At 32.4% G+C, this 12,404-nt stretch overlaps 3 protein-coding genes across 3 annotated transcripts; 1 reads left to right on the forward strand and 2 right to left on the reverse strand.

The window, feature by feature from the left end:
• The first annotated feature begins 1,148 nt into the window (after positions 1-1,148).
• LOC111642798 (uncharacterized) lies at positions 1,149-3,097 on the forward strand. Its single transcript, XM_023389231.2, has 5 exons — positions 1,149-1,472; positions 1,547-1,645; positions 2,236-2,334; positions 2,533-2,673; positions 2,984-3,097. The coding sequence occupies exons 1-5, from the start codon at positions 1,383-1,385 to the stop codon at positions 3,041-3,043; spliced, it is 489 nt and encodes a 162-aa protein (XP_023244999.2). The 5' UTR covers positions 1,149-1,382; the 3' UTR covers positions 3,044-3,097.
• Positions 2,754-7,147, reverse strand: LOC106646205 (venom carboxylesterase-6-like). The gene is made up of 7 exons (XM_089592652.1): positions 6,833-7,147; positions 5,262-5,562; positions 4,815-5,191; positions 4,104-4,269; positions 3,679-4,014; positions 3,293-3,419; positions 2,754-3,221 (listed from the first exon to the last, which is right to left on the reverse strand). Exons 1-7 carry the CDS (start codon positions 7,031-7,033, stop codon positions 3,038-3,040), a joined length of 1,692 nt encoding a protein of 563 aa, XP_089448778.1. The 5' UTR covers positions 7,034-7,147; the 3' UTR covers positions 2,754-3,037.
• Positions 7,148-7,950: 803 nt separating this feature from the next.
• LOC106639293 (venom carboxylesterase-6-like) lies at positions 7,951-10,677 on the reverse strand. Its single transcript, XM_089592538.1, has 7 exons — positions 10,489-10,677; positions 10,090-10,396; positions 9,649-10,025; positions 9,121-9,286; positions 8,697-9,032; positions 8,413-8,539; positions 7,951-8,312 (listed from the first exon to the last, which is right to left on the reverse strand). Exons 1-7 carry the CDS (start codon positions 10,675-10,677, stop codon positions 8,123-8,125), a joined length of 1,692 nt encoding a protein of 563 aa, XP_089448664.1. The 3' UTR covers positions 7,951-8,122.
• Positions 10,678-12,404: the final 1,727 nt, after the last annotated feature.

Consider the following 12,404-nt stretch of genomic DNA (forward strand, 5'->3'; position numbering starts at 1 on the left):
TAATTCCACTATCATGACTTTTATTCACAATGTGATATTTATACAGAAATAATAAATTTTTTTATGCATATTAGTATTGAAATTCCGCTGTGTATTACATAGTGTAATAAAATGCCATAGATAATTAATATGATTTAATTAATTATTTTCAAGAGAAAACAATTTATTGGATACTTTTATTTCATTAATTTATATCAAAGACTGTTAAGAAACAATAAGGCCCACCATACAATTTTTTTAAATATTTGATCACAGCTATCAATAAATAATGAAATTTTTCTAAATGTTAAAAAAATCTTTTCTAAATTTTAAAAATCTTAACCAACTTTTCAAAGTTGTATTTTTATCGAATGTTTGATTTTAATTTACTTATCGTTACAATCAAAAAATTGTTGGAAGGCCTTCGCTTGAAATATTAGTAAGCAAAGTGTGTGACGACAGCGAAATCGAGGGAAACTGCGTCAATGACGTCAATAATACAGCCGTTCGAGAGGGTATAAAGTTGACATAGTCAGAATGATACTCGTTGAACATTTGTGATTGAAGTAATTTTAATAAAGGCATCCAATCTGCCATATCCTTCGTATAAAGAATTCATTATCTTTCACTACTATATAGATAAAGTCAGTCATTATGATTTTTATAAACGTTTTTTAAAATTATTGACATAACAATTAAATTATCTTAAAAAAAAAAACTTCCTTTGATCTTAAATATTATAGTTATTAATTATTCTAACAAATAAAATGATTGATGACTCGACAAATTCTTAGTTTTATTATTGATTGACAAAAGTTAAGGAATTTTAGAGTGAAAAATCTAACGAGTTGAGCAATATCATTTGATTTAACTTGGCAATTCATACTTTTCTCCATCATCGTACAAGTGAAGCTATTTCTATTGTATAGAAAAATTCCCAAAAAATAAAAAAAAATCCATAATAATTTATGACCACTTTTTCATGCATTTTTCAATGAAGAATTGACAATAATTATTGTTTTTACACTTATACACACCAATAAGAATTATAAATGTATTACTTGTTTTGGAAAAGTATTGTGTGTGAATCTTATGAAATATACGATTTAAAATTCCAGGTATCGAAACTTTATAAAACTACAAAGGATTTTAGTCAGTCTTAGTTGGACTGTTTATTCACCACTTTGTTTTTACCGGTAGACATCTGTTCCGAATAATCTAGGCAGTTTTTCACTCATGACCACGTCAAAATTACGATTTTCAAGCTATAAATAAGTTTCGCCTCACGATTACTTTTTATGAACTAAAAATTTTATCCTTCTCAATCGTTTTCTTCCTTTGACATTAAAATTATACAGTTCTGATTTTTCAAGTGAATCTGTGACAGTGAAAAATAGTTGATAATGGCGTCGGATACTCAAGAAATCAATGAACATGAGTTTGCAGCCACACATCTGCTTAGTTCAACAAAGGTCCAAAAGGATCAGAAACCTGTTAGATCAAATTTGTAAAATTATATTTCTCACGATATAAAATTTTAAACTTAATATTATATTTTAATAATTAGATAGCTAAGTTAACCATAGAAGAAACAATATACACGGTATTCCCTGGGATCACGACAATAGGAAGAGATCCTGAGTGTGACATAGCAATCAAAGATGGGGTATGTTCTACAAGCTAAAAATCGTTTGCATCAGTTTAATTTTGGATCACGTTCTTATGCGATGAATGTCAACAAAATTTTCGTATCAAATATTCCAGACATTATTGTTGTTGCATGAATATTTTCTTCACGATGAACTTTATATATCTTATAAAATAAACTACAACGTGTAAAATTTTCTTCACACTAATATAATAATAATTTTTTTGTTAGTTTCAATAAACAATTGTGATTTGATAACTAAGCTATTATACTTAATGAATAGATACAGTCAAAATTAAAACAAATCACAAAAATTATACTTAATCTTCAATGGCAAAACAAATGGTAATTCATTTTTCAACGCATCAACAAAAATATTAACTTTACATCACGCAGAATACTTAAACATAAAAATAAATAGAGCAGTAAATTACCGACTTAAAGCTGCTAATTTTTCAATTTTTTTTTCTGGTGAAGAGATGTGTATAAGTTTGCGGTTTTGTATATAATTCTTTTGGGTTTAACAGTTATGCAGTGATATTATTCACTGAAACACATATCACCCTACATTGATAACATGAAATGATTTTTTATTTTATTTTTTACAGTCTGTATCAAGAAAACACGCACAAATTGAAGCAAAATCTGATGGTGCAGTAATATTTCTCAAAGACTTGGAATCATGCAATAAAACACGTATAAATAACGTAAGTATTTGACCAAGAAAATGTGAAGTTTGTATTCATCAAAGATTAATTATCAATCAGCGTGTAAGGCCACAATGTATAGATAAATTTTGTAGGAGACAAACGTTGACGAGAAAATAGTGTCATTGGAATACAGAAATCATACTGTTTGATTGTTGCTAATTTCAGTTAATAAGAAAATAATTTGTTTATTTTCAGTTCTCGTTGAGAGCTCTGTCTAATTATCAAATCAACGATGGTGATCAGATAACTTTCGGGGATACAGTAGGAGTTTTTAAGCTGTATAAAAAACAGGCACGCCAAAATTCCGTCGAAGATTTTAACCTTAGGTCCATAATGGTACGTAGAAAAAAGTATTAATTTAATTTTTTTTTAACACCACTTAAAAATTTCCTATTGCTTAAGGTATTATTTTTTTATTTTTTTTTTTTTAATGTTTACAATTAATTTATAAGCTAAATATTTTTTGCGTATAAAATCTAACGGTGAAAAACAAAGTCTAAAAAATTGAGATTACTTAATTGAGATTAATCGTATACTACTATTACACGTTGTTTTATAATTTAAAAAACTATAATACTAATATGTAAAATATCAATAAATTCAAACAATGCTTTAACGTATCATATAATTTTTTTTTTTCTTCCAGCCCCATATTACTATTAACTGTGAAAGGAGTTCGATATATTTCTCAAAAAATAAGTCATAATTCGTCTTTCACTGGTAACGTCAAATTAAGATTTTTTTTAATTCTTTCCCAAAACATTTTGTCTCCCAAGTTGGAAGAGTTAGTCATTTGAAATGTAACTGGACCAGAAATCTCTAAATAGTGAAAATAATCATCTGCAGAATCGACTCTTTTCCAAAATGGTGTTAAAATTTGTCTTCTAAAAGCAAAAACAATTTAATGAAAAGAACATTTGTTCATGTTGGCAGTTAAATTAAGATGTCGACTCACCCATTGTCAGCAAAAGTAGCCAACAAAAAAATTATATCATCTTGCATTTCTCGATCTTTTTCGGTAGCTGTTGACTGGACAAAGTTATTCTCTATCAAAAATAAAATATCATCTGCATGGCTGACACCTACAATAAATATTATTTATCATTAGTTCAAGCAAGCTTGTTTTATCTGTTAATTAATCATTGGTTTTTTTTTTAATTTTAACTTAAAACAGAAAGTTTATATAATAATTTTTTAACAAACGATTTAAATGTAGTATATATATGTATTATTGAGTTTTAACATTTTCCTAATAAATGACATTTCAAAAACTTTCCTTTCCTCATCATATTTAATAATAACGTTACGAATAATTAATGTAAAAATGTTTTTACAACAAACCGAAATTTGTCTTTGTGCCGCTAAGTAGTTCGGTGAGACTCGTTGTAGCTCTATAATTATAATAATAAAACCACACGGGACTCCTATTGGCCTTGGCTTGCATCCGGGCGGCTTGTTCCGCGTCAGCGACGAACAGCCTGTCGCCAAACATTTGGATGATTGCTCTTATGTTTTTCAGATTAATAGGCCTGTGTCCCAAGTAATGCTGTCGAATTTTTAGTGCCATCATGTCTTGAGACGTTTCCGATATCGTGTGATTGAAATATAACAAGTTTGGAGCTAGGCACTCCCATTCCTTATCCAACTCTGCCATAAGCGTTTCGTTGAGCGCAAATTCTTGGAAATTTATAATTAAATTACGTTATTTTTGGTTTTTTTTTTTTTTTTATTTCTAAAAATCATAAGTTTTTCAAAACTTTACTTACCTGCCACTGGATAGAGTCCCTCGTCGCTGGTGACGCTCGTTATCCACGGGGCGTCCAAAAAATCGCCACTTTCGAGTATTTCAATCGGTGGGCGGCTGATGAACGGCTTGTCGCCTCCTTTCTCCACGACTGGACCAAACGGAGTGAACGGATTGTACAGCCAGGGCTGGAAAATCATGTTTTGTACTATGAGGTGACAATGTGATGAATCAGTGATTTTTTTATGAATAAATTTAATGTCAATTGTAAGCATACAGAAGAACTTTTCCAAGTAATATTATAAACACGTAAACTGGCAATGTTAATCAGTAGACAATTTAGTTTTTTAAGTACAATTTTTTTTTTTTTTTTGTTCGTGCATAAATTCAGAATTTACTAACGTTTGTATCATTTTATATTATTTTCTGGAATGTTTCAAAGCTGATAATCACTTCAATATCAATGTTAAAGAGGAAAAAGATATTAATATAACTATTTTTAATGGAGTCTCACACAAAACGTGTATGTGTTTATTGCATACAATCAGTAAAATATGATAAAAAAAAAAAAAAAAAAAATGCCCGTTATACGTCCAAACAAAAGAGGTAATTCGAAATTATTCGTATACACGTAAAGTAAGTACTAAAACCAACGTATTTTTGGTAGCAATAACAGAGGAATTAAAAAGAAAAAAAAAAGAAAAAAGTTTTTAATCTACATAAAATGTATCACCATGAATTCTTTGACAGATTCAACAATGCTCCTCGCGGAGCTGTTCTTCAAGCACTCGATCATTTCCTTGTTATTTACAGTTGGGCAGCCCATCAGAGCCCCCAATTTTTGGGCCTTTTCCAAGGCATTTTTCGTTTGCGCCCAACAATTGAGAGCAGTACCACTAAGAGATATACCCCTGCTGAAGAGGCCCGCGCTTAGGGGTGACAAGTAATGGTAATGGACGCTCACGCCTCCCGCGCTTTGGCCGACCAATGTTACTCGTTTGGGGTCACCGCGAAAATATTTGATGTTCTCGTGTACCCAACGGATAGCTAGACTTTGATCCTTGAATCCCATGTTTCCTGGCACCACGTTATCCTCGGTACTCAAGAAACCTACAAATTTTCCAGCTCTTTATTGGTCTTTATCATTATCAAAATGACAAAATCATCTATGTACACACACCTAGTGGTCCGACACGATAATTTATGGTCACGACAATGGTGTCTTTGTCAATGAAATATTTTTCTGTAAAGTTGTTTCCCGAACCGTGGGTCAAAGCACCACCGTGGATCCATACCATGACAGGCAAACTCAAATTACTGTAACCTTGATCGGGAACGTAGATATTCAAATAGAGACAGTCCTCGGATCCTTTGACGCGATCGATTTGCACGAAATATGGCTTGTGGTCGTATTGCAGACATTCTTGGGGCAATTTTGTTGCTTGTAGTTCGTCGGACCATGCTGCTACGGGTTTTGGAGGCTGTTGGACATTAATGATTTTTAAGTAACGGAAATACTGTAGGAATAAAAAAAAATTTCCAAACTGCATGGTTTTTTATTTTTGATTTTATTTTCTTATACTTAAAAATAAACAAAAATTGTTTTTAATTTTTTATTGAACTATCTAAAATACGTTTTATTTTTTAACTATTTACACATTTTTTTATTATCTTAAGGTTTTTTTGTAAAAAATAACAATAGTTTTCTATACATACTAATATGTACTAGTAACATAAAGGGACTGAAAGGTTAGTATTACGATTCTGTGAAAGATGCCGCAAAATATTTATTTTTTGATCGTCACGGAAAGTTAATTTTACAACATTGTGTTTATATTTTATTACTTGTATTTTTTTTTTATATTTAAAAATTGAATAAAAATTTTTTTTTAATAATTTTTCAATCTTACATTTATTTCATTTTTTAATGATATTTATGATTCTATTTTATTACATTGTAATTTTTTTTTTTTTTTTTTTTTTGTTAAAGGTAACAATATTTTGCTTTATTTTTTTTACGCGTGAGATTAACAGAGTGAAAGGTTAGTAGTGCAATATTGTGAAAAATACTGTGATTGCACAAATTCTTATTTTTATTTACCATAAAAAATTATCTTGATAACATTGGGCTTATATCTGTTATTTGTTATTTTGTTGATATTTTTAATTCTTTTTTCTATACTTGAAAAATGAAAAATAAAATTTTTTTGCATTTTACTGTTAAACTGTCTCACATTTATTCTATTTTTTTATATAATTAACATAATTTCGTTTCATTATAACACGATTTTTTTTTTTTTTTTTTCATGATACCTAACACTAGTTTGCTTTATCATTATGTACGCGAGATCAAGAGAGTGAAAGGTTAGTGGGACAATACTGTAAAAAATTACTTGCTTGCACAAGTTCTCATTTTCAGATCATCGTAATACATTTATTTCATAACCTTGTGTTTATTTTTATTAAATTATTATTATAGTACTTTAGATCACGCGTAAAAATATTATGTAGTAATGTAAGGCAGTTTACAATAGCGTTTACAATCAATTAACTGCGCAGTATACGCTCTATTTTTTCCCCATGATTACGTGATGATTTTGTAATTGAATTAAAACATTATTAGAAAAAAATTACTTTCTATCTGTTCGCATTGGAATAAATCAATTTAATGTACATGTACAATAATTTTTCATCGGAAAAAATAACAATTTAGCATAAATTGTAAATACATCCATCGAAAATAAATTTTACCTCAAAACGGTTCTCTTTGACTGGTGGTTGGGCGTAGGGTATACCTTCATAGGCATCGTAAATCTGTCCATAGTCAGACACTTTGTGATAGCCTTTGATACTACCAAGTGATGTATTAACACGAGGTCCATCACTGTTCGAATAAACAAAACTGAATAAAGTAACCAACCATACGAGAAAGACGAGCATCGTCTTTGCCATCTCGTCCCTCAACCAAACAGTACTGAAAAAAAAAAAATTTGAGCTGACGTAGTTTTGGCGCGAATCCGATATCACTTTCCCACTATCAAAGCTAGAGATAATAACAAAAGTATCTCATTGGATGTTACTACATTATGGCAGCTAATATTATCTGAATAAATCTGAAATAGAAGTCTCGGGTCTAGTTTACAAGTGTGGATATCTTTTTTACATATTGACAAACGGATCAAGTTGTGTAATTGGAAGGAAGTTATAAGATATGATGCACTTATCAGCTAGTAGTGGATGATAAATGAGATGCATCACTCCGGGAACTGTTTATTTGATGTTACTTACTATTTTTCTACAGTGCATAGCGATCGAACGTGGTCTCTATTTTTATATAAAAGTATGAGAGATTCAAGTGTATTACAGAGTCTGAAATTTGACGATTTTCTGTAAATATTATAGAAATTTAATACTTTATTGATTACTAAACCAAAAAGCGTTACAATTAAAATACAAACAAACGTTAAGCTTTAATTACGAATTTATTTTGATCCCCACAAATTAATTACATTTTTAAAAATTATTTTTAGCATTGCTAAACAAGTTTTCCACATTGGTTCACTTGTTTATGTGTAATGTTTTATTCATGTATAATATAGTACTACCGTTACTACTAAAACATAAGAAATATCTAATCATCTAACAGATTTAATAATTGCATAGCGGAGTTTATTAATTTTATTGATATTTTAAACAATTTATTGCAGTGATTAACACACTAAGTACTGAGTCATAATTTATTTTAGAAATAACTTATTTATCTAATTTTCTATGGCAGTTTTTGCTAGCTGTGAGACCTTATTTTTACTCTTTTGCTTACGTAACACTACTTTTTTTTTTTTTTTTTATTCAACCATAGATTTCCATTCTCAAGCTGTCTTCAAATTCGAATATGAATTACCGCAAAATAGCGTAGCATATTACAAAAAAGAAATACGCAATTGTTTTAAAATAATATTAATGTATACATGCATCATTTCTTAATAAAATAAAAGAATTATTACAAATATATCATGAAAAAATAAACATTTTCATAAATATTTACAGTTCATTTTTTGAACTTGACGTTTTTAACACGTTTTCATCGAAGTTTATCGAATTCCAAAAGTATTTGTCTCCAAAATTTTTATCACCATCCATGTTGAATTCACTTGGTTCAGAGATGTGCAAGTATTTAAACTTTTTGTCAAGTGGGCCAACTTTGCTCCACGATGGAGAAAAGGCTTGTGTGCTATTATTGAAAAAAAACAAAAAAAACAAAAAAAAAATGTAGAATGTCGTAAAAATTTATCAATCAATGGTACTGTACAAAGATATTAAATAATATTTACCCATTTTCAGCAAATGAGACCCACAATCGGGTCAAGTCTGCCTGCATTGCGCGATCACTTTCCGTCGTCGTCGGCACTACGCGATGGTTTTCAATCACCAGGTATGCATCATCAGCGTGACATACACCTGAAAAATATTTTAAAAAGTAATGAATATTTCAAAACCATTTAAATTGTTCATTTTATAGCGTATACAGACATTATTATTTACACAGCAAAAAATATTTTTTCAGAGAGAAACAACTCGCATGAAAATACTAGTGATTTGAAATAAAACAACGAACCCAAGTCTTGTTCGGTTCCACTGAGGGCATTGCTCAAACTTTGGGCTGCTCTGTAACTGTAGTAGTAGAACCACACGGGACTTTTGTTGGCCTTGGCTTGCATCCTGGCGGCTTTTTCCGCGTCAACGACAAACAGCCTGTCGCCAACCATCTTCGTCACTGATCTCGCGTTCTCGCGGTTGATGGGCTTGTTGCCCAAATAATGTCCCCGAATTTTCATAGCCACCTCCTCATGCAACCTCAGTGGTACCGTATAATTGAAATCCAATAAGTGAGGTGCTATGGACGTCCAATTGGCATCCAACTCCTTCAGAAGTCGGTCATTGGTGGCAAATTCTAATAATAAAAATAAACTGTTGAGCAAAAATCATTGGGGACACATTTTACATCTTAGAAATAATCATTTTGTCAGTATGGACTTTGCCTGCCACTGGATAGAGTCCCTCGTCGCTGGTGACGCTCGTTATCCACGGGGCGTCCAAAAAATCGCCACTTTCGAGTATTTCAATCGGTGGGCGGCTGATGAACGGCTTGTCGCCTCCTTTCTCCACGACTGGACCAAACGGAGTGAACGGATTGTACAGCCAGGGCTAAAGTTTGACATTGATTGTGATTTTTTTATAAAATTATATAAAAAAAATACAATAAAAATTCATTGACAGTATGCCAAGAGAAACTTCAACATTACTTGGGCGAGATCAATACCAAAAATAAAATAATAATTTGTTTAATTTAACTAAGTTTCAAGAACACGATATGTTTCTTAAAGTCTCGAGTTGTCTTGGCTTGCAAAACATTTATCCAAAAATTGTGTCAAAGTAGAGATCTCGTTTCCTGGGAACAACCATTGTAGTAAATGTGTACTCTTGATTCTACCAAATTTTTTGTCCCTGTGCCAGAAAAAAAAAAGGAAAAAAAAATGGTTTAGCCCACGGTTGGAGGTAGCACCCACCATGAAACTTTTCACCGATTGAACAATAGTCCTCGCCGATCGGCTCTTCAAGCACTCGATCATTTCCTTGTTATTTACAGTTGGACAGCCCATCAAAGCCCCCAGTTTCCGGGCCTTTTCCGCCGCGTTCTCCGTCTGGGCCCAACAGTCCAGAACAGTACCACTGATGGAGAGCCCGTTCCGGAAAAGGCCCCTGCTCAGGGCAGACAGGTAGTGGTAATGGACGCTCACCCCACCCGCGCTCAAACCGACCAACGTTATTCGCTCGGGATCACCCCCGAACCATTCAATGTTGTCATGCACCCACCGGAGCGCCAGGCTCTGGTCTTTCAGGCCCATGTTACCCGGTACCACTTTATCCTCGGTACTCAGGAAACCTGAAAACCCAAAGTTCGTCAACAGCTCGGCTTTTCAACGGGGGAACCTCGCCTGTATACTCACCCAACGGTCCCAACCGGTAGTTAACGGTCACGAGGACGACGCCGCTGTCCGCCAGGTACTTGGCGCCGAAGAGGTTCCCCGAGCCGTGCATGAAGGCCCCGCCGTGGATCCAAAAGAGCACGGGTCGCAGCTCGGCGGTTTCGCCTTTATGGCGCAGAGGGGCATAAATGTTCAGGTAGAGGCAGTCCTCGGAGCCCTTCACGTGCTCGCTCGTCACAAAGTCCGGGTCGTGGTCGTACTGCAAGCAATCGTGGGACTTTTTGGTCGCCCCAAGTTCGCCGAGCCATGCTGATATGGGTTTTGGGGGCTGCGAGCGACATCAGGAGTTACCATTTTTTTTTTTTTTTTTTTTTTTTTTTCCAAAATACCCATTGGATTGTGTTCCTTGGGTATACATACCTCGAATCTGTGGCTCGCAATCGGTGGCTGGGCGTAAGGAATGCCCTCGTAGGCCTCGTAGACCCGGCCGCGCTCGGACGTTTTGAAGAACCCTCGTACGTCGCCTAGTGGTGTTTTGACACGCGGTGACCCGTCGTTGGCTTGGACGAGGCCGAAAAATAGGGCGCCGAGCGATAAAACGATCAGCATCTTGGGAAGCTACGGGTTCGACTGAGGAGCAACTGGTGGACGTGTTTTTTTTTCTTTTCTTTTTTTTTTTTTTACTATATTCGTCCGAGAGATCACTGGCCAGAGGCGATAAGATTAGTCGTTGTCGTAGAAAAGTCGCTCGTACGATTGTATAGCTTATGGTTGGAATTGAAATTTTTCTAAAATGATTTCACGTTTGGACAAACATTTATCCACGCGGAGTAAAAAGTTGCTTAAATTTACATTTATGACGCCTTACGTGCAACTTGACTGGATAAGGTACTGCGGTCTCGTTGGTTTGACCAAGTGTGGTCACTTGAATTCATGATAGAGACGATGTCATTTAAATAGCCAAAAAAATAGACGTAGGATTTGTTCATTCAAATTAACAAATTTCCGTTTTGTTACACGTTTTAAAAAAATTTATTTTTTTTTTTTATTTTAAGCTTTGTTTCGATACCAAAAAACTGAACAAAGAAATTACTTTTACACCTTATTTCATTTTAATATTCGATTAATCGAATCCATTAAAAAATATCGAACGATTGAGCGTAAAACAATTGGTCCAGTGTCACCTTCCACTGATAATCTAGTATCTGTATGTATAGTCGAAATATTATATTTATGGCCTTCACAGTTTATGCACAGTTGATACAAAAAAAATTTTTTAGTGGAACGTAAAAGTATTTTATATTGTATTACCAAGTACACGGTTCAAACACATATAATATTCTACCATAAACTAAAAATGTTACTTGACACGCTTTTTTAGAATATTATTTTTCACACTTCAGAGCGATAACTAATTTTTGCAAAGACCTAAGTTTTTTTTTTTTTTTTAATTAAAAAGTTATTAAAAAGATACATATCAAACAATAAAATTTTTATACATCAGTCACTTCAAATATGTAGTATTGACAGAATCTAAGATGTATAAAAAATAATTGCGAAAAAATCACGTTTTTTCAATCGTTAAATTATATTAAATTTAAAAATGATGTTTCAAATGTTTATTCTGAATTTTTTTAATAAAAATCTTATTATTTCAAGGCTTGTATGATCAAAATATTTAAATCAAACTAGCATAGCCAATTATTTAACCATTACATTGTACATTTTAATGACGATTAAGTACTTTTTTTTTTCCACGTCTACAGAAAATTTGAAAGAATTTGAAAATTTTTTTGTTCGATTTTAAGGTATTCAATTTGTTAGGACTCTTTTTTAAATAGATAATAACCATCTAGATTTTGTTAAGTAAATAGCATTCTAAACGTGTTCAATTATAGCGGTGGTATGATTTGTTACTAAAAATTGTGTAATTTTGTTAACTTATTAACTACTGTCATATACATATGAAATTTTGATAAGTACTTGAAAACGTATTTTATTTTTTTATAACCACGTTGTGTAAAAAAAAATTTCCAAGTGTCGAACAGAAGGTTTGAACCAAATTGCAAAACACGAGGTGACGTGCGAGCTTTTAACTCTGACCACGCCACCGTCTATGTGTAGGATTTTAAGGAGCTCAATAAGGTCAAAAACGGACGAAATTGGCCGTGCATGATAACATCAATAAATTTATTAAACAATTTCATCCCAGAAAAAATTTTAATAAGTAAATAACTTTTCAAACACATTTGAAGTTGGTATTCATTATTTAATATAGATAATTTCTTGTTTGAATTATTTATTTATTAATTTATTTATAGTGTCAACGGAAAAAT

The sequence above is a fragment of the Copidosoma floridanum genome, unplaced genomic scaffold (assembly GCF_036245765.1).
Source record: "Copidosoma floridanum isolate Cflo_tuat_1 unplaced genomic scaffold, Cflo_Japanese_pri ptg000019l, whole genome shotgun sequence".
NCBI lineage: Eukaryota > Metazoa > Arthropoda > Insecta > Hymenoptera > Encyrtidae > Copidosoma > Copidosoma floridanum.